We start from the raw sequence: 23397 nt of genomic DNA, 5'->3' as shown, positions 1-23397 counted from the left end.
GCGGCGGCGGCGGCTCACCCGTTACTCGTCCAGCACGCTCTGCGGGAGGGAAAAGGGGTGGAGGAGGAGGAGGAGGAGGAGAAGAGAGTCGAAGAACAGGGGGGAAGGAGAGAGATAGAGGCTGTGTGCGAGGCACAGCACAGGTAAAACAAAAAGTCGGGAAAAAATTGAAAACCAGTCTTATGCAGTCGGTAGTCCGAACTATCCGACCGTCAGCGGACTCATTCTTTCTCTCTTCCCCCCCTCTCTCTCTCTTTCTCTCTCTTTTAACGAGAGTGCCTCTCGTTCTCTCTTCCTTCATCATTCTTCTCGCTCGCCCTCTCCTGTCGCGCTCGTGCTCTCTCCCTCTTCTCTTCTCCACCTCCAGCGGAGAGATCCGCGACGGTACAAACCACTACCACCAGCCGCCGTCGCCACCACCTCCTTTTCCTCCTCCTCCTTCTTCCGTTTCTCTGAGGTCCTCGCGGTCTACGCTCTTTCTTAATTCAGTCCAATGAGAACTGCTCTTCGATTCGTCACACCCGCCGACAAATCTCTCTCTATTATCTGTTTTCCTCTCTCCCTCTCTGTCGCACCGTACCGCGAAAGATCGCCGCCAAATTTTGAAAAAGCGACGACGAGAAACGGGTATTCTCCACCGCTCTCTTCCGACGCCGATCCCCGATCGAGCGATCGAGCGAGCGAGCGAGCGAACGATTGCGATTGCGATCGCGATTGCGATTCGCACGACGCAAGTACATCGCGATGCGTCGCAACGCGGTAACGTCGTAAAAGCGCGACGGGTGCATCCTTCGCGGTGGATGGGACACGCCGCGGCCGTACCCGCCGCCGTCGAGCAGGAAAAGGATCCTCGCGGAAGACGGACGCCCGTCACTCCGCGAGTTTGTTTTCACGACGGTGCTTACTTATGTGCTTGCGCGAGAGGCGCGAGAGGCGCGAGCGCGCTGCGTCGTAAACACGCTGTGACCCAAGTGCGCGATTCCCGCACGAGCGAGGAACGGTTCATCAACGTTGACGAACGTTGTTGACGAACGCGTGGATCCATTTACTTTGCGATTGCGAAAATCGTCAAGATCTCCGCCGACTCGCCTTTGCGTGTTACTGCACATATACAGCATCCTATTCTGTGCCTCAACGATCATCCTCGCGAACACGAAGAGCGGCCGAATTCTCGTACGTCGCGGCGGGCGATTGGACGATCCGCTGAAACCGTGAGAGAAAACGCTCCTTCCTAGAGGATGCGAGGAAGGATTTCTCCTCTTACCGAGGAAACATGTCCCGCAGCGGTCGTCGCAACGCGCGAACCGGTTGCGCGCTCTTAAAATAGTTTCTCACGCGCGTAGCTAACTGGCGCGCACCGTTGTCCCGCCGCTGGAACACGCCGTCGGAGTAGTGCCAGGTAAATATCGATCGACTTTGTCTATCGCCGTTAGATAGATCCCACCCCCGCTCTCTCCACCTCCTACCTCTTCCTCTTCCTCTTCTCCTCTGCTTATCCCCCTGCTGCCTCCTGAGAGCGCGCGAGAAAGATCCGCCCGGATCCGCCGCGATCGCGATCGCGCCGGATCGGACCGGCCTCCTCTCTATAATCATGGAAAATAAATAGCTCGCCTCCAATTAAAGAGCCATTCGAAATTTGACCACGATCCAACCACGATTCCTCTCGACGAGAGGAGTTGTTATTATCGGCCGAGAAACTCGGCAGGGAATTCGTCTCTTCCGAGATTGCGTCTTTCCTCCCCTCCTCCGCTCGTCAGAAGAATCGTTTCTCGAAGAGTTTGCTTATTGACGGAACACGCGAGGATGAAAAAAATTTTGGCGGAACCTCGAAGGGAGAACTATTACGGCCACGCTGTCGTAATTTTTGTTTAGTTAAGAGAGTTTCCGTTTCTTCATCCTCTCTCTTTCTCTTCGAGTTTCGCCGAAACTCTCCGTTTAAAGAGAAGCGAGCTATTTTTGATGATGGGGGTGGATTGGTATCGCGGAACAAAGCGCGTCGGTGCGTATGATCGATCGATCTATTTGCAACGTGGCTTTCGTGGAATCGTCTTGCGGGACCGCAAGAGTTTCAGAGTCGTCGGAGCGGAATCGACTCGAGTCGCGATTATTTATCAATCCGCGATCTATCGAGAGACACATATCGGTCGGGTGCACTTGGTCTAATACTTTTACGAGAACGCGATCGCGTCGGCGACGTCGACGAAATTATCGCCTCAATGGCGATCTATATTCACGGTGATGGTCGATGCACATTTTTTCATTGCCCCGCTCTCAGTTCTCGAGAAAACCGGGAGAGACGCAAATACATCTGCGATGTATTTGATATCGATCGTGTCGCGCGCTTAAGCACATCTTTCCCAGTATCGGAAGACTATCCGTCGAACGGTCATTCAATTAACACCTAAATGCCCTGCCGAAACTCCAAGGAGACCGGAACCGGTGTTTTCTAGAAAGAGTTTAGGGCAAAAAGAAGTATCCTATCGATCGTGACAACGTTTCGATACATAGAATGTCATGAATCAGTGTTGGTACTTCTATTTGTGCCTTAATTAGCACGAAATGCGATTGTTCGATTCTGAGTATCGTTTGAATGAACATTGTTGACACAAAAATTCGTTTGCATTCGCTGCAAATAAAATGCTAACAAGAAATGATAATCGAAAGCATTCTAAAGTTCTCTTCGTTAAATATAGAAATACATAAAGATTGTAAGAAAAAATAATTTGTAAAGTAAAAGTGTAGATAGATGTTAAAGAGAAAATATATGAGAAGAAGGGTAAATGGTAGCAAATAATGACAACTATAGAAGTGACAACTATACAAGTATTTCATATGCAGAATTAATGTTAATATATACAGTTGAATAAACTATTTTATAGTTATTTTAACTGCGTAATTCCACATATAAATTTATACAGTTGTCTCCTTTATAATTACTACCACTACATTTTCCTCCGAGTGTATTAACTTCATATTTTATGTAAAAAATAAAATTGACAGATTTTGTTAAATATTGTAATTAAATATCCATTCAAAAAAGTTTCTTCCAAATATATTTAAAATTTTTGTTTTCACTTTCTTTAGTAGAATCATAATTCGTTCATAAAACGTGAATAACGACTTCGCTGTTAATCAACAATTTTAATAGTGTATTTAGCGTTAAACGTAGTCGTCCCATTCCGATTGCCCCTTGTCTATTATTAAGATGCTATTCGATGTTATCACACAGGCTGTGTCGCAGCACTCGCAGTCAAGTTTTAACGCTGACCGCGCGTCGTAAGTGCGAGCTGTTCGATGGCGAGCGTAGCGCCGAGGCTCGATTGTGCGAGCGTGTCTCTCGTGTGCTCGGTAATTCCTGCAATAACCGAAAATAATAATACGGTAGACGACACCGTAAATGGTAGCGATAGCGCAATAACGACGCGATGCCAATTGACAGCGATTCTTCGATAACGCGGATATTAACGCACGAAGGAGGTCATCACTACATGCAACCAATCGGAAATGGCGGACGATCGAGTTTCAGCATCCATGCACTCCAATCATCTTGCTTAATTGAATCGATGCGATTTCGTTTTGATTAAGTAATTAAAATTAATTCTTTTTTTTAACAGAATTTCCCGAAAAACGCTAGTCGAAAGAAATGCTATTTCTACTTGCTACGCGTTTAAAGATTGAGTCTAAACAATTAAAAATCATGATCGTACGTTATACAATTAGTCGCGTTAACTATTTTTTATCAAAATATTTCAGACATAGTATTATAATATGATACAATATTTCAATCTGTGAGTTATTGCATCATACATGAAAAACTGATTCTTCTGCGAAATTCGATTCCAATTCCATCGAAACCACGCAATTTTAACCCTTCCCGAATAATTTGAACGTATTATATGTAAATTGATTTTTTCATCCGAAACGCGAACACATGTTCTTTCTTCCTCAAACGTAGCAGAAATAAAATATAAAATTGAAAAGTTATTGTTTTTTACAATAAATTATTTAAAGTGTTTTAAGATGCTTATTACCAATATCATTAAATTGTCAATTTAGTTTATGATATTGTTATCTCAAGTTTCAGTTTAGGGTTGTATTTCAAGACCGTAAATGAAATCGGCATATATACAATTTACAGAATCAGATATGCATATAAATTCACACACACATATTAAAATATTATTAATTAAACGCTAAGATCAGCTCATAGCGTTTTCCACTGAGAAAACTGGTACAACACCAGTGCCATACTTATAGGTTTCGATCAAAACAGCACTATTGCAATAATAGTGCAGGTTTAGTACGGTTCAATGGAACATAAGACATCCATTTTATAACACTTTGAAAAATATATGTATATAACTATATTCAAACTTAAATTACTTATTTTACAATATTCTGATTAATTTATTTAAAACATTTTTTTAAATTAAATTTTTACATTTCAAGAGTATTAAATGTCAAAATATCATCGTGCGCAGCTATTATTAGAAACATTGAAACTAACACAGGGTCACTGTTATGACATTAACTACAATAATGTAATATATCATACCTTAGTACGAATACAACCTCAATTTCAACTTGCACTGGTCTTCACTGACTTTAAAGACGAGGGGAAAAAAGTTCAACTCAGTGTAAGTTTTCTGCACCAGTTTTATCAATGGAACATTAAACATGTGAACTAGTTTTCACAGTGGAACAATAAAATTGCACTCAGTACGCACTATAGTGTTGCACTAGTTCTGCCAGTGGAAAATGCTACGAAGTCTAAATAAAATATTTTCCTGTTATGTCAGTTGAGTTATTCACATAGCTATTTAATATTATTTTATTGTTGTTGAAAGGTAAAGCCAAAATATTTAAATACATACATCTTGAAAGTTATTCCCAAAATTTTTATTGTTTCTTTTCTCGTTCGTGTTTATTTTATATTTTATTTATTTAATGTTTTTATTTTTTTTATTTTATCTCACATTGGTACACTGGATGGTTTTTCGACGATAGAAAGATTTATTCGCGTAATTAAAGAGTTACACGCTCGTACTATCTATAGGACCGAGTCGGGCGAGGAAGAGGGAAACGGAGGAGCTTACACTCTAGTAGTAACAGAAAATGATTGGAAAGTCTTCCTCCGTCGTGTGAACGTGGTGTACACGAGCGGACACGTAGGTAGAGATACCAGGCTCGCTGCCGCCTTCTACGAAGGCGATTGGCGTTTGTTATTGAAGTTATTCCATCGCCTCGGGCCACAGAACGAGAGGCGAGGCTGCTGATCGTGAGTGCCAGCAGCAGCGGCAGCACGCCTGTCCCTGGATGACAAACATCCACATTTCGCTCGCGAGCTGGAATTTTTATTAAATCCGATTGCGCCCGTCTCCACGTACGCGGTGTCCTGAGCGTACCATGCGCACTCGTTCATTCCTATTGGTTGAAAAGTAATCCTCAATCGTCAATCACAATCGCCAATCGCTAGTGTGATTACGGCTTTACGCCATTAGTTGCCATACTAACGAGAATATATATAGAAAGTTATTATTTAAGCTTATATAGCAGGAAAAGATTTGGTTTATAATTCTTCTCTCTTAATCTTACACATCCATCGATACTTTTACGATTAATGGGTAATTAAAATCTGAGAGATAGCTAAATATTACTGTTATTTAAACCTAAAACTATACATTCTTTCCTTATTTTTTGTGTCATAAATGTCACAGCCTTTCAAATTAGACACTTTTGCACTAATTTACATTAATATCACATTTATCCAGTTATTGCACAATTTTTACACAAAAATAAAACTCTAATCTTTTTTCTCATTTTTGTATCCTCATGTACCTCTCTTAATAACTAATTTTCTATACTTCGATTAACAGTCCGTTTTACAACCTTGTCTCTCATTCTTACACAATGTAATCAAGTATTCCGACTTCCGACAGGTTCTAGTCACGTAAATAACGTAAAGTTTTGACTTGATCAGAAGACTGTCAAATATTCATATAAAAAACGGTTATAGTTTAATTTTTTTGGACGTGATATCATTATCTACAAATATCCCCACCGAGCTTGCAATTAATTAAAAAGTAGATGGAATTTTATTTCAATCAACTACAAAATTCTAAAGAACGAATTTATAGAACCGATCAAATTAGTTTTAGAATAAATTTATTTCACGTTTGATGGACAGATTTTACAAACAAACTTTTAAAACTTAAATGGGTTCCTCACTATCCACTCACAGGTAATTGCAGATGTGATATTATAGGAAAGTAGAATGCTGAGTAGTTTAGACTTTCATGTACTGTTTTATTATAGATATGTTGACGATATCGTTATAGCACTTGCTATCAATAAGATTAATACAGTTTTAAACCGATTCAACAATTTTCACCCCTAATTACAATTTACAGCGGAGAAAGAGAGAGAGAGTAGAGAATGACTAAATAAATTTCTTGGATACCACAGTAATGATCGAAAATAATAAAATAAAATTTTATTAGCCAACATTTTCCGAGAGATTCCTGAATTTTTGATCCCAGCATCCTACTTCACAAAAAAGGGGAATAATTTTTGGATTGATTGACAAAGCAATGTTATTGGCACATCCAGAACGTCAACAAAAAAATTTGAAATTCATTATCAAAGTTTTAACGATCACCCTTTAGAATTTATGTTTAAAACGATGACAAATAGAATTTTAGGATTGAAAAATGAAAGAATTCAAAAATTTACTTGCTTCCTCTCGAATTAAATTTTTCTTTTTTTTATTGTAATACTCGTTTAATTTAAATGAAACTTAGGGAAAACCTATATTAAAGAGATATTTTGCCATAACTTTTCCATTGTTTCTTTTGCCATAAATACATAAACGGAACACAATATCAACTTTCTTATTGTGTCAACGAGCCTCAGTCTCCCTATCCTATGCCAGAATCTTTGTTCTTATCCTCCTTCCTTTTTTTCAACTCCTTAGCTTTCTCTTTCCACAATTTCCTTATATAGAACATTACTTTTCATAACATCCATAAATCTTCATTCTATAATTTACTCCATACTTTTTCGTTATTCTTATCTACTCTAGCGAGAATGTAAAAAAAAAGGTACAAGTGATCCGTCAAATTAATCTCGATGAATAGACAGAATGACAAATTATGGAAAAATTTCTCATACTTTGACGGTCATCGAATAACATTATATTTATCCTCTCGATAATACAAAAGAGTAGCATTTCATTGTTTCGACAGTTTCAACAAACATGCGATAATGGGTGCCAAAAGATAGCTATCAACCATCCACAGAAATCCCTGAATTGATTTGTTGAAAGCTTTCGAGTTGCACGGATTCCAATTTGACCTGAGGGAACCTAAATGTATAGTTTCCAAAATGCTCCATAATCCGCAGTAGCGATTAGCATAGCAGAGGTGTCCCTCTTATAGAAATGCAAACGTTTGTACGGTGTCTGGCTAAAATTTAAATCCGAGTCAATGCTAACTAAAGTGTAAAATGTAGTACAAAAGGAATTATACAAAGGATATCAATTTGACACGGTAAAAGTGAAATAGCCCCCGTTATTTTCGCTACTTACCATACCATGATTATAATTAGGGATGCATCAGATATCCGGGAAGGATTGCCGGATATCTGATTTCTGGCAATATATCCAGTCGAAACTTTATATTGAAATGACGTGTATAATGGTACGAATACCTGAAAACTTTTATTATCACTGATATATTTTTTTATAGAAATATAGTACCGGATATCTGATAAATATCCGGTATCCGGCGCCAGATCAGTGATAATAAAAGTTTTCAAGTATTCATACTATTATATACACGTCATTTTAATATAAAGTTTTGGCCGGATATATTACCAAAAATCAGGTATCCGTTAATCTCTCCCAGATATATCCGATGCATCCCTAATCACAATAAGATTTGATGAATAGTTCGCTCGTTTTGAGTGAGTCAAGCAGCTGGACTTCTCGGTAAAAATATAATCATCAATATTTTCAAAGCTTTTAATCTTCAATTTGACGCACAGATACAATGACGATTAATTTAATAATCGTGCGATCTTTTCCACGGGCTTTCCATGAGTCGAGGTTTGTGTGATGGAGGTATTTAAGTAACTTAAATCGTCAAAGTGTGATTGCTTATGCCGACGCATAAAAAAAGCATAACAGATATAATTACTTAGAAGCCATCGTAAACCGTTCCACAGTGGTGGGTGCGCCTTCATTTTCGAATGACCTAGGACCGTCTCGAAATAGAGTGGGGATTTCCTACCTTAAAACTACAGTCCCTCCGTCCCTCAAAATCTTCGTGATTAGTCTGCCACAGGAATCTGCCGTGGTAGGTCCTGTCATTCGGTAGTGTTCGGTGAAATAACGAGCGGACAGTAAAACGTAATAGATTGAAAAGTTATTCAAAGTGTACGAATAAATAATAAAATATGCTACAAAAAGATGTGTATAAAAATAAAATTTAAAAATACAAATAAAATAAAAATTAATTTGTTAAAAAATAAAGTGTCAGAAATAAAATTTTATGAAAAGTTGGTTATAAAACAAGTTAACACGTAGACTACAAAAATGTAAAATGTGAAGATGTGTAACTTAATATACAAATACAAAAGTGTAAAAAGTATTTTTTTGCTTCAAATATTTATGTAAAGAAAACAAAGAAGTTACATGCAAATATATTTGTGTGTGTCTAAGGTATGTCTAGGATCAAACTTTGCTTGATAGGGTAAGATTGAGATCATATAGAATGTGTTATAATTTTTTAAACAAATTTTTAATAATATCATGAATGACACGAATATGAATATTTACTATCTTCTTTCTTTCTAAATCCTGATATTAATTCTTAGTGACTTTTAATAGCGTATTAATAAATAGGAGATATAAGAACATGTGGAAAGCGAGCATGAAAGTTGCCAGCAGCGGCATGTACAATATAGAGTCGGTCGTGCCTTTTCAATCACCGCGTGTAACAGGTCGTTGTGTAGTGGAATTCTTTTCCAATAATAATTCACCTGAGATATCGTAGGACGCGATTATACGTGATATAAATAGATTCTTAATGGGCGCGTTTGAAATGTGCAATTATTGTACGAACGATCGTTTTGCATTCGATTAACTCCTCGTTTCTTTATTCTCCTCGCTATCTGGCCAAGTATATGCAATGTAAAAATAATTTGCGCGTATATTTATCGATTTTTATAAAGAGAGAATTAAATTTCATAAATGAAGAATGTGATTGTGCGATATTCACTCGATAATCTTATGATCCTTATTTATTCACTACTGCTTTCAAATTGTAAAATAAAAAATATAGAATAAAAATTCTTGCAAATTATATTTAAATGGAAATAATTTTCCATTTAAATATAATTAATAAAATAACATTTGCAATAGATAGTTATATATTTATTTTTAGAATAGAAATAAACATGATACAATTTTTCTCTAAAAGAAGAAAATAATTTTTTCAGTATATTTTATAAATTTACTCTAATCCTTATTATTAATTTAACAGTTTGTCATAGCTGTCAACATAGTTTATTTTGTTTTTGGTTCTTGATTATTACTTGTATTGACTATCTCTTTTTTCTAACTGTTACTTTTTGACGACTCTGTTTCTAACATTAGCGTTGTTCGTTTTGTCTTTCAGGAGCTGCACGGGATCTCTCCGAACGAATCTAGCGTACTTGAAATGTAGGATATTTCAAGTACGCTGGGTTCGTTCGGAGCGACCCCGAGCAGCTCCCGAGAGATAATACTATTATATATCCATCTATTACATATATTCACACTGTCTATTACAACTATTCTGACAAGCATTCTTCTCAACATGTTGCAAAACATAACTGTATAGCCTTGTCGGTGAGTTTTTTATCAGAGTGACGGTTTGCTTGCCTTTATTATCATAAGCTTAAAGCTATTGTAACAAATTTATATTTTTTACAATTTATATATATTTTTGATTTTTTTATTTTCCAAATAAGATAAAAAACAACTCAAGTTTTTTTATTTTCATCAGATTATCGAGAAATTATCAACAATCGATCGTCCAATCATTTGCAAGTAATTTCTGTTTCTTTATAAGGCACTAAGGGCTGCGTTCAGAATTATCATTTGGGTGCACCCAGATGTTATAACTTCTTCTATCACTGTGTTCCTCATTTTACAACATTTCTGCGTTTATTTTAATATCTGACTGAAGATGGTTCAATATTATAGCCGAAACATGTAATATTAAAAATTATATTGTTCAAATTTAATTACAGTGCATTTTATGTTTTAATTTATCTTTTTTTATGATTTTTTTTTGTAACTGATTCTTATATATATGCCCTTTCTATTATTTATATTATTTGACATTAAAAGTTCTTGATTTCAATTAATCTGTTTAAAGTTTTTTGTGCGCCACGGCCCTAATTTCCAGATGTATGTATGGTTATTTATTAATTAATGAAACAAAAGAAGAGTTTCCGCTATATTTTACAAGTCGATTCTGACTGTGTTTTAAAATTTATTGCTAGTACTGAAAATCTATAGTATATGATATAAACTATAGACTTTCAGTACTGGCAGTAAATTTTGAAACACAGTCTCTATCGATAGTAGATTGTAAGTGTTGTTTTGTTAAAACATATTTCAGTATTAATACATTTTTCAAAAATGTTTATTGTCTATTTTCTCGCTTTTGACGTCTCAATCTGATTGTGAGATAGTAACAGTGAATAAACGGGAACCTTAAACATTTTGAGGAGTAATTGCTTTTTGATTCCTGTATTTCTAAATTTATGTATTTATTATCATGTTTTTTTAAGAAAAAATTTGCCATTAGAAATCTCAGTAATTGATAGAATAAAAATCGAGATAAAAATCAGTCAGATTCTGCATGAGAAAGATAGACCTTCAAATAATAAAAAATAATTTCTACATAGGACGTATCTCCCGAGAATATAACTTTCTCTGTCTGTATCTTCTCAGAAAGGATTTTTAATAACAAGGCAAAAAATATTCTTTATGGAGTATAAAATAAAATGATATTAAGATTAGATCAATAATTCTTATTTTACTTTCTTGAATTAAATATAAGATTGACTTATTGTCTTGAAACAAAGATAACATAATACATAAATTTAAGTTTATACATATATTCTTACGTTTAGAATAAATCTTTACTGGAAGTCATGCATGCTGGAAAATTTGGCACGAAACCAATGTCCAAAATCATTTTAGGCTAGATTTAAGAATTTTCATTTAAGAGAAAAATATTCCTCTGTTAGCAATAGATATGATTGTATATCAACCATATTTTACAATAGATTGGAGTAATGACATTGGATTCGAAAATCTTTTCTATAGGTGTGTGTGTTTGCATTTATAACTTTAAAGAAAATCCATTTTTGTGCCTCGCCGTAGCAAATGAGCCCCGGAATATCCGCGACAATTCCTGCGCGCAGGAAGCGAAATCGCTTCCAGTTGTATTAGCAAAGAGACCCCGAATTTGCAAAGGCTTAAACGAGTTTAAACAGTGACCTCGCGCGGTGTTATCCCTGAAATGGATAGGAGCAGCATTACACTGATTGTTCGAGTTAGCACGTTAGAGCAGCGCTTGCCAGGAGAAGAGACTGAAATTTCATTCTTTTTAGCACGCGTTCTCGCTTAATGACACCCTGACTCACGTTCGTGAATATTCTTAATAATCTTAATCGGGCCTCGTCGGCATAATCATTCTTCTCGTCTCCGTAATGTCACTCCGGGAGCGACGAGAGCAGGGAAACGTTATAATCATACACTGTCCAGCATCTAAGAGCAGACAAATAATAATCTACGCATGAGCAGAAAAATGTGCATATAAAAATCACGTGGACTGCGTTGAACGCGGCCGTATAATTTTTCAACGGTAACACGATCAAGTAGGTCTGTGGTTTAGCTTTTAGTACCATTACGTCTCTGCGATTTCTATAAAGTCTTAAAGGGAAACTTTCTATGCGAAAAGATTATATTTTAGATATTCTGCAACGATCGATACACAAAATGTTATTAATATATCGCTACAAAGTATTCGACTCTTATCTCCCATTTTCTACATCTTACAAAACTATTCTGTCATATAGATTAAATCAAAATAATACATTAAGGCTGAATTGTTCCACCTTTTGGTAAACTTCAGCTCACTGTTTTACTTTCTTACTCTCTTATCTCTTTATTCTTTTAGTCTTTTGTTTACTCAGGAGATAAGTTAACACATAGTTTGTGGAATGTCGAAGATGGAACAATTAGCCCTAAGTGCATGTGAATTGATTATAAGACGAAAAAATTTCAATAATATTCAGTATTACAACTTATTATTTACAATTAATAATAAATTTTGAAATCTAAGCTGTTCTTAAAATTGCTTTATTCTTTTTAGTTTTCTCTATTAAAAAAGTGCTGATCTCTTTAATGATTTTTTCTTCTTATAATTCTTTTAATTATATATTCAGTACAATTTCAAAACATTTCTTCAAATTGAAAGATTCCAAAAGTTTGTTTATTTACGTGTATATATATCTAATTTTAAAGGATTTTATTGTCCTCGTCTTTCTTCGAAATATGTAAGCTTGTAATAATATCCACGAAGTGAGACGTTTTGTACCGCAGTACAAGTCAAGTAAGAGAATCTAATAGAAACTATCCCAAACAGGATGACGAGTTGGAGTGCATTGTTTGTCGCGGCCGCCGTCGGGATCCTGTTATTGACGACCGCGACGAAACGCTCGGAAGCATGCAACGAGGCGATCTGCGCCAGTGTCGTGAGCAAGTGCATGCTGACGCAAAGCTGCAAGTGCGACCTGGTCACCTGCACTTGTTGCAAAGACTGCTTCTCGTGCTTGAGCTATCTGTACGACGAGTGCTGCTCGTGCGTAGGTAAGATAATACCGAGGATAATCAAATCTTTCTCAATATTTCAATTTACCAGATGTATTGTATTACTGTTATTAGAAATTCAGTCCATCCTAATAAAAGATAGTAATTTATTAAAAGCTATTAAATGCTAAGTATAACAATTACAAAATACAATGCACAAACGAGTATTTAATTGCATAAACGGATGAACTGAGAGAAAGTTGAAAAACTAATAGATTTGCACTATAGCTATCGCTGCATTAATTTTAGACAAAATTTCCTTTTATTTTAAACAAATTGATTTTGAATTAATTAAATTAATTTTAGTAATCGATATAATTGATTTAATGCAATGAGCCTTTTATAAACTAAGGCTTATTTCGAAATATTTTATAGATTCTTATAAAGAGAATTCTGATAATTATTCATGAGATAAGAATGAATGATCGGAGAAAGATTCAATTTAGATATGCTAAAAAGTTTTCACATTATTTAATTATGAATTTAAATGCGGCTCAACATAAAAATAGATGTATATAAAAGTAAGAATATAAAAGATAAGACAATTTAAATATTCCTAATTGACTAGTGTACTAATAATCAATTTCATAAATATTGGTAAATGTCATATATGACTAGCCGGTATGCCTGTAATGTATGTACGCCAAAAATAGTATTATAAATTGCATTCTGATGTGAACTAAAATAAATTATTTCTTCTCTGATCACTATTTCAAGCATATTCTCTATAATTCTATAAAATATGTCAATGCCACTCTTGAAATAACCTCTGTGTAAAAAAATATAATTTATAATAATTAAAATAATTATAAATTACTAAATTATAAATATTAATCGGGCTCTTAAAATGTGAATTGTCCATAATTATAAATTATTAAATATTACTAATGATTTTTAATTTATTGGAATGATTTGTACGTGAGAGGGAATGGGCAGGTATCTAATTTATAAACCGCCTTAATCCGGTTTAATCCTACTTTCTAAGGATAATTTTTACACGACCCTTATACATAAGTGATGTAACACATTTCTATGGGTGTGCAGATTTATGCCCGAAGCCGAATATCACCGACAATCCGTTGAGCAGGAAATCTCACGTGGAGGAATTCAGCGAGCCAGTGCCAGCACTCTTCCAAGCACTCACGGCCGAAGCGGACCCGCACGAGAGATGGCTCACCTTCACATATCCGGTAGACTTTGATATGACGGTGTTCGCGCCGAAACACGAGAACGAAATGAAATATCATATACGTAAGTATCGAAATTACACCACCGAGAGAAAGTGCGCGATTCCTACCATACCTGAGAATCACTAGAAACTGTCGACGCATACGAATTGGTTAATCAACCGATCATGCGTGTCGCGTGCAAATAATTCATCAGAATGAATATTACGTAGAAAAAGAAACAACTTCTTCACGGAATACGTAGCGTAAATTAAATAACGCAATAAGTATCGATGAGCCGCACAAACAGAATAAAGTCACGATAATGTGAAAATGACAAAAATTAATCAATGACTGATTGAAAAATTACTTTTAATAACACTGTTTGACCAAAAGTCACCACTTTTTTCTTTTCAAAGTATCATAGTACAATATCCCGAAGATTTTTACGTATATTAAACACATAAAATTTGCGTAGCATGTCAGAATCTTAAGTAAATTAAGGTAAAACAGGCTAAAAAAAGATGTTTTTGTCCATTTTCAACATATTTTTACAGCAGAACAAAATCTTAATTGTTTCTAAATAAATTCCACGACATGAAAAAGTACAATTCAAGAGTCTTTAAATTAATTTTAGTTGATGATTACACGACTCATTTTCATCAAGCTGTTTAAATTTTAGACTTTCTGTATAATTATACCTACACAGTTCAATTAAAAAAATCACTTTTTTCTCTGACGTGTTATAATATCTCAAAATTTTTTTCGCGCTAAACACGATCGTAAAAAATAGCACGTCAATATTTTTAATAAATTGGGATGTAATAGTAAATAAGGTGATTTTTGGCTTTAATTTACTAAAAACGATCCTGATTTTTTTTTTCATGTTCCTTCTCCTATCGGAGATTAGCAATAATCAAGACAATCCTAATCTTGTTGACTGCACAGCTCTGAAAAATTAATTAAAACTCATTTCAAACCATTCTCTTAGATTCGATCCGCAATCATGATATCTTCCTTCTACCAATACTTCTTCCTTCTATTTTTCCTTCTATAATATAATATATAAAGTCGTAGTAGCTCTGATCCTTCATTCTTTTTATCTGCGTTCCAGAAATTAATTCTTCGTTTAAATTAGGATTCTCAATGCACGATGCACTATGTAAATTCTAACGATGGCATCTCTCATATTTAGCGCGACAAAATCTGCGGAATATGTACCATGAAACTTCGAAGAGAATTTAGATATTGAACAGTGTAATTATTTTGGAACTATTTTGATGTTATTATGGCTTTTTGTTTTGATTAGGCGATTGCGACGCGTTAAAGATTCTGTGATGGTTAAAGCTCATTGAGATGCTAACGATGTTGATTATAGATGTCATGAGTTAATGATACGTTTTGATTGGCAGAGGCCGCGAACGAGGAGCCGCATCCGTTGAAGCCGAACGTGATGACGGTGAACTGCACGGTCGCGTTCATGGCGCAATGCAATTCCTGGAACAAATGTCGGGCATCCTGCCAGAGCATGGGCGCCACGAGCTACAGGTGGTTCCATGACGGCTGTTGCGAGTGTATAGGCGATACGTGCATCAACTACGGAATCAACGAATCGAGATGCACGCTGTGCTCGCAGGGGGACAAGGAGGAGGAAGATGACCTGAAGGACACGCAAACGGCGTATGACGATTATGGTCAGGACGAAGACGAAGATGTGCTGGGCGAAGACGTAGAGGATTAGCCGTCGCGTTCGTCTCCGACGCTTTCCCTCGCCATTCTTCCGTGCAAAATATACGCGACAAGAGGAAAAGTGTTTGCGTGCGAAAGACATTCTGATAAAATTACGATCGCGAGATTATTTGTTTTTGTAAAGAAGTCGTTTTATCATCGTGTAAAAGTGAGACTATACTACAATCTTGATATTTGGAGTTTTATCTTTTGAGAAATCGTCTAGTGTTTACGACTTCATGATAATAAGTTAGTGAATCTACGACTTAGAATTACTTTGCATGGGTGTTTCCCTTATAATCTGATTCTCTGAACACAGCGATTCGCTCGAAAATGACTTTGAATAATCCGGAAAATCGATCGCAACTGTGACAAAAGTTGTAACTAAGTGTAAGCCTAATTTTAGAATGTTGTCTCTAAGGAATTTTAACAAATTTTTTAATTTAATACGCAAAGTCGCCAACTATCGACTGTATCGGGAATATACAGTCATAGTAATAATCTAAATAATCTACGCGTGTCAAGCGCGAATGCGACCAACCACAAGTCTTATTTGTACATGACTGCGACGTATAATATATAATATTGTAAAAAACAATATTATAATATATATAATATTGTTTTTTTTTTATTAAGCACTCGGGCAATGCTAGGTTCTTCATATAACATCGAAAATCTTTATTATCACGTCCGTGCCATAAAATTGTACAACAAATCGCTCTCGATTAGAAAATCGAGATCGTTTTACACATGTAAGACCTCTCTCAAAATTCTTCTAAGAAGAAGCATTGCAAATTACAATACCGCTAATAAATTTCCGGACATTCTGTAAAGCAATACTTGCAAGAACTTTAAAGCATTTCCACTTACCGTATGTTATTACATTTACATGGCTCGATTTACGTCGAAACTATAACATCCGATATTATAACTACTGACGCCGTATAACGCTATTTTACGACGACATTATTACATTGATGTAGTAAAACGGACTTTGTCGTAAAATAACATTTACACGGCGTTTAACGTCAGTAGTTATATCGGATGTTATAACTTTGGCGATGTTATAAAATTGGACCGTAGTCTATGACGAAGTTTAATGTTATCTTATTTAAAAATATTTTATATGTAAAAGCTTAATAGTTGTAAAAGAGGTATGTAAGAGGAAAAATGAGACGAGTAAAGATCCCCGAAAATAAATTTAAAATTGTTTAAAATAAAAATCGTAGAGATAGATCAACAATGACTCTATTTTATTTGACTTTTATTTATGTAATATGCAGATATACTGAATTCTATTTATGTAGTATGGGACATGTATGAAGTGTTCGAAAATTTATGAGCGGTAGCACTGTGCATTTCTAGGACAATTGATGTACACGCAATAACGATAGGTAGAACACGTCTCTTCGAATGGAATGTGATACGCTTCAGGATCGATTCTGTAATGAGTGCTTTCTATTTAGTGACACAAGTCGACAAAAACATCATTCTATCTTTCTTAACATTCAATGAGTAAAATAAAGATATACTTCTTTTTAAATCTCATTATGGTTTTCCGACCCACTATGAAGGATTATAGCACCATGCGATGAAACAGATCCAAAGATCTGATGACATTCTCCTCTAGAGGCTACAGTCTCTAGTTAGATCGCAGCAATCTAGAGAATTCCTGAGTCCTGCTGTCAAAACCGCGTTACTTCACGTAACGATGTCCGGGACCTCAGGATCCAACCCGAGTTGGAACAGGTCAGTGACAAAATCCTCGTTGAAGGTCGTATAATATAGATGGTAAATCCAGAAGTCTTGCTACCATCTGTATACTATACGACTTTCGACGATTCTGTCGCTGACCGGTTCTTACTCTTGTCGAATCTCCATCAAAAGTCCCAAAATTAGAATTATTAATCCGATAATCCAACTCTTTGCTTGACAACAGTATCATGCAAGCCTTTAGTTCCCACAGAAATCCTGATGTATAAATCTTAAAATGACGAGAGACTGTCCATAATCTACACCTCATATGACACAATAGATTTAACCTGCCGATAATATGGATAGAAACAGTCCCTCCTATAAATCCACAGATGAGTCGAACTCGTGTGGAGAACAATCTCAAAATAAAGACTTAAATCAATATTGTAAAGGATCCGTTCAGAAATCATTAGTTATCCAGATCAGTAACTTAATATAGACGGTTCCCTTTTGATGAGTGAGAACAGAATCTCGAGTAACAAGGACATAATGACACTTGTGTCGACTTGTATCATTAAATGGAAAGCACCCAATGATGTTTAACGAGATGCGTGCGAAGACACTCAAAGTTCGCGTTATCCAACAGAGCGAGTGAATAACGATCGCATGCACGTGCACTTTGATGTTAAGTGGGATTTGAGAGAACGGAGAAGAGTAATCCTCGTAAATGAAGTGAAACGATACTCCTCAATTGGGTCATGCGTACATCTGTATATACGAGTTTTAACAATATACAGAACGTTCATTTTTTTAACACAGACGGAATTACACTTCGTAATACTTATTGAATTAATAAAACTTTTTAAATACGATAAACGCTTTTAACATTAGAATGACCAAAGTAGTTAAAAAATGACTGATTTTTAATAAAAAGAATGCCTAAAATTTATAATGGTGAATTTTTTATATTTTTTTAAATATTTTCATGACTTTTCTTTTAATGTTTAGATAATTAAATTGATCAATTTACTTTCGTTCCTGTTGTCCAAAAAAAAATATATATATTTTATCCCTTAAAAAAAAGATATATGGTATACTTAAATAGCAGAAATTAATCGTCAGTAGTTTGTTAAAGGCTTTTCTGCGAACTCCATTGCGTGATTGATCGTACCGTAAGTATTACAAAGTGGGCAATCTGTATAACGTTCTTTATACATATATTTTTCTATCTTTAGTTGTACACTCAATATGCACGTACTAACTCGCGCCGTCACAAATATTAAACATGTATACATCACAAATAAAATTGATCGCATCTCCATTAAGTGAATTCACGGGTCAACAAGTTTTATCGTGGTTTAATTTTGGATCACTGAATCATTTGAATGAATCGCGAAATACAGAAAATCTCCAAATACAACAAAATATGTATAAAACAGATTCCTTGTGAATAAATAAAGCGTAAACTAAAAAAGTTTTATGTTTTTCAAAAATAATTTCAAGAGAAATATATTGAGTTTGTTGTATTTTTTCAATGTGTGCGAAATATTTCTTCAAAGATATTTCTTAGAAAGGGCCATTTCATGATTCAGTAATTCAAAGGTTGAGTTTTCTCGGATACATTTTGGATATGAAGCAAAAGTATCAGATATTTAAGTGGGTGGATGTTCGTCTTGTACTTCGTTGCTCTCCGGCAACTTGATGAAGGACAGATCGCCGCCGCTCCACATCGAGTATAATTGTGATCTCGTGCAATCCTAAAATCAGCGACGTTTATGCTGTATAACTATTTTATAGTTTCTATGATAACATCGAAACGTCGTGTAACATAATAAAAGAGTGTAAATAGAAGAATGTAACCGCAGCGAGTAAAGCCTGTATGTTAGTAAAGACTATGTATTGAAGATATGATTGCGAATTGAAGATTAATATTCGAACAGAATGAAACAGATTAAAATTAAAAGAATCTAATTAGTTGAATTTTTCAATCCTCAATCTCTAATTCATGGTCTGCTACAGGCTTCAAAGTTATTCGTACGCTATCATTCTTTTTTTCAATTGTATGCATCTTATATGTATCATTTTGTAGCATTGCGTCTTATTGTTAGCTATTTTATTTAAATCTTCTTTTTCACATTTCTTGTATATATACGTAAAATTTATCTTTATTCTGGATCACGATATCCAAAGTTCATGATGTGAAAATATCAGTGTACGAACACCTTTTTTTATCACTGTATATCGGTGTCTTAGAAAAGATACCAGTTTAATAAACCTAGATTTACTAACATTGTATTCTCTTTCTCTCTATCTCTTTTTCTCCCTCCCCCTCTCTCATTCACTCACTCACTTATTCTCAATTTTCTTTCTCTCCATGAGTGAGAAAATAACTGAACTCATTTATTTACCCCGCCACCCGCACTTTCAGAACCTGATCGGCTGTGTGCCGAGACGCAAGAGTCGGTCGACGAGCTGCTCTTGCGAGACGGCAATGTATCAGCTGTACCTTAAAAAAAATGTTCGATATGAGATCATCACGCTCAATCGAGCCTTAACGCCACTCTCGAAACATTCTAGCGATATAAAATATTACGACCACGATAGTTAATGCACTCACCAGCTTCGGTTTCTCTATGATCGCAATGAGAGTGAATGCTGTCCTTGCTATCACCGTGACTGCCGCTGGCACCGCTCTGTTCTGCAGCAATATTACGACAGTATCAATCCCTTCGCGATTTCTTACATTTCTCTCAGATTAACCATTTTATCATCGCGGTAAACGACGATGAGAGAAACCTTACCAGAGTCCCTATGTTCGCTGTGAACACTGTGATCGCTATCACGATGCCCAGATTGATCGGAATGGTCACTGGAGTCCTGAGGCCAACATCTAGGTGAACCTATCCTACGCGACCCCGACCAAATAGCGGAGTCGAAATTCGAGTCGAAATTGCAGGTTGTCAAAGTGACGCCCGGGATATGCTGACTAGTGTAAGCCGAGAGTTGATTGGACGACCGAACTCCTGCACAACGTACAACCTTCGAATCGTAAGATTCGAGAACGCGAAAAACGAGATAGCTACAATTTATATTTAGTTCGTCAAATATGTCCTTTTGATCTTACAAAGAACAGACAAAATTACGAAGGAAAACAAGTCGTTTTACAAAAATATTGATATTGAATATTCAGTTCGAGCGTTCACCTTCAGATAATTATTAAAAATTTTTAATTTCGTAGAGATAGGACTCGGCTATACAAGTCACAATTTTTGACACGCAGTAAAGAATAATTTTTCGCGAAATTTCCTTCGTAAAGTCATCTATATTGTCGTTGCAAACCGTCGCGAGGGACTGAGGTTTTGCTACCTGGCTTGCAAGACAATAGCTGAATAGCTTCCTGGAGACCGTCCTGACTAGCCATCGACGTTTTCCACACCGAGTCAGGTGTGGTCGATCTACTATGATCCTGCTGAGGCACCCTTAAACGCGACCTTGCATCCTGGCGTGGCCACTCTATAACATGCTTGCAATCCCAGGGCATCGACCAACGTCTCATCGTGCTCTCGACGGACTCGCCTGACATTTCCGCCGCTGCCGTTTCTGACCATCTCCTCTGAACCTTGACACACGAAACCAAGCATAACGCGCTTAATACGATAAAGAACGATCGCATGCCGAGCTCACGAACATGCAAATTACCTGCAAAGGAAACAACGAATATGGCAAAGGAGACCTCCGACAATTTTGTGTGGACTGCTGGGTGGACGAGGAGGAAATTGGCGGTACCGGCGAACTGTAAAGACGTTCGAAGCATTGCTGAAGCGCAGCAATGTCGCAATCGCCACTACCGCTTTGAGAACAAGAGCATTCCGCCATGCCACCTGAATCAGCAATTAAAAACAGAACTTTCTTAATTTCTGAAATATAATCAGCTAAATTTCTTACTTCAATTTTTATTATAGTTCATAGCTTTAATGCTAGGTCACCTATTTTAACACTTTGACTACCGTGTGTATCCAATTGAATCCATCTATGTGAGTTCAGGGCGTATCAATTTCAGTGTTAATTTGACACTACATAATACATTACTACCATGTATTAAGAACACTTTGAATTGTTTTTATATGATATATTGTAAACTCTGGAGGAGTCTATCAACTTTGTCGAAAACTTTTATTTAAAAACACATTTTTTATTAGTAAATATATATTTTAATGTGAAAAGTTATGTTACTTAAAATTATGTTATATAAAAAATAATAATGTGACGTATCAGGAAACCGATTACAAAAATCCATACGACAGTCAAAGTATGTTAATATTTTCTTAAAATAATCTTATACTCTTTCATTTGATTTATATTTAAATAACTATACATATCACTAGAAATCATACAACTTTAATAATATAGGCTTACCCAAACACTCACAACAAGCAACGCAGAACTGATATTGCAAGTTTACGAATGTCAAGAGATTTTCTCTGAGAATATCCTGAAAGAGTGGAAGCGTCCTATCAGTTACGCCAAATCAGTTTAACAACGAAGCCTAAATGAATATAATTTACTGACATGCTTGTCTCCGTCATTGTCGCGAGATTCATGATCCCTCAGAGCAGTGATCACATGATTTTTAACAGTGCTGCTGGCTATGTGCGTAGCTCTTGCTAATTCTTCCCACCCAGCTAGACACTGGCCTGTTAGACGACACTGTGCCACAGTATCGTGCACGGAGAGAAGTGCTTGCAGAGATTGAGCCAGTTTAGTACCAGCTGTACATAGGCCATTAAGTGTCTGCAGTAGGAGAAATTCGATTTTATATGAGATTTAATTTTGTGTGACAGTGGAAAGTACTACCTTGAGTGTACCAACCTGTAAGTACATCAACCAGTTGCCGAGACATTCATTTATCTCTAACTGGCCCCTCGAGATTTGGCCATCAATAGATTTTGGCTCCGTTCCTTCAGCCATAACTGAACTCTTTTAGACAAATCGTCTGATAAAACTCACCGCTGCCTCACGCGCAAACATTTCGAGTACGTAGGAAGCAGACACGCTTAATTACTACACAGTTAATTACAACATTCATCGCACCGAATATTACAGAAGCAACAACCTCATGGCAAGCCAAGAGTTGATGCATTGATGCAGCGTAGATCCCTCCTGAAAGGAAACAAAAGTAGGCCATACGAGCGACGCTAAGTGAGACGAACCGTTTTTAAATGACAGTATACAATCTTCGAGAGTACTCACATATCTTCCTAATTGAATTAACGACCAAAGGATTGCGCTATCGATTGTCCCGTGGAAAAGTCATAATTTTTCCTATTGACACCGGCGTTGTCCCTCGGACATCCGCCATATGAAAATGAGAGACATCAGACTCGGAGCAATTGCGTGCCCCTTGGTGCGCACTGCGCCTTTACTTTTACTCCACTTTTCACCGCTCGGACCGCTCCGCGTGGTGCATGCTAGCCTAAACTAGTACTCCGGGAAGCTGTCAGATGACGCTATTTGATATTTGGAATTAAAGTCACTAGATTTATAAATTATTTAATTATTATTATTTAATTATTTATAAAAATTATTTATAAATTATTTATTAATTATTTATAGATTTATAAATCTAGTGACTTTATTTGGAATGATTTGGAATTTCAATGATCATTCGGTACACAAACAAATTTTAAACAATCAAATAGTGAATCCGCCGATCGTCAGATGCACCACTCTTCTCGTCAAAGAATCGCGCAAGCATGGATTGAAAGATAAAATTATGTTTTAATAACAAGAGACATTATTCCGTATTAATGTTCCGTCCCTTGCGATTTCAACCAAAGTATCGATATTACGGCGGAATTTTTCCTTTTTAAAGAGATGGAA

At 36.1% G+C, this 23397-nt stretch overlaps 2 protein-coding genes across 3 annotated transcripts; one reads left to right on the top strand and one right to left on the bottom strand.

Moving 5' to 3' along the window:
• Positions 1 to 463: 463 nt before the first annotated feature.
• On the top strand, positions 464 to 16386 carry LOC108757635 (twisted gastrulation protein homolog 1-B). Its single transcript, XM_018502106.1, has 4 exons — positions 464 to 1399; positions 12705 to 12928; positions 13973 to 14179; positions 15507 to 16386. The coding sequence occupies exons 2-4, from the start codon at positions 12706 to 12708 to the stop codon at positions 15833 to 15835; spliced, it is 759 nt and encodes a 252-aa protein (XP_018357608.1). The 5' UTR covers positions 464 to 1399; position 12705; the 3' UTR covers positions 15836 to 16386.
• A 2170-nt stretch (positions 16387 to 18556) lies between these two features.
• On the bottom strand, positions 18557 to 22983 carry LOC108757846 (uncharacterized). Of its 2 annotated transcripts, none has more exons than XM_018502497.1 (10): positions 22768 to 22983; positions 22387 to 22677; positions 22087 to 22308; positions 21934 to 22009; positions 21217 to 21398; positions 20884 to 21136; positions 20319 to 20540; positions 20135 to 20215; positions 19926 to 20017; positions 18557 to 19274 (listed from the first exon to the last, which is right to left on the bottom strand). In XM_018502497.1, exons 2-10 carry the CDS (start codon positions 22483 to 22485, stop codon positions 19170 to 19172), a joined length of 1332 nt encoding a protein of 443 aa, XP_018357999.1. In that variant the 5' UTR covers positions 22486 to 22677; positions 22768 to 22983; the 3' UTR covers positions 18557 to 19169. The 2 variants fall into 2 exon arrangements, with proteins under 2 accessions (XP_018357999.1, XP_018357997.1); XM_018502495.1 differs by having other exon boundaries at positions 19926 to 20023; positions 22768 to 22982.
• Between the last annotated feature and the right edge of the window lie 414 nt (positions 22984 to 23397).

The sequence above is a fragment of the Trachymyrmex cornetzi genome, unplaced genomic scaffold (genome assembly GCF_001594075.2).
Source record: "Trachymyrmex cornetzi isolate Tcor2-1 unplaced genomic scaffold, Tcor1.1 scaffold147, whole genome shotgun sequence".
Lineage (NCBI taxonomy): Eukaryota > Metazoa > Arthropoda > Insecta > Hymenoptera > Formicidae > Trachymyrmex > Trachymyrmex cornetzi.
Note: the sequence above shows the minus strand (reverse complement) of the source record. Positions and strands in the feature narration are given on the sequence as shown.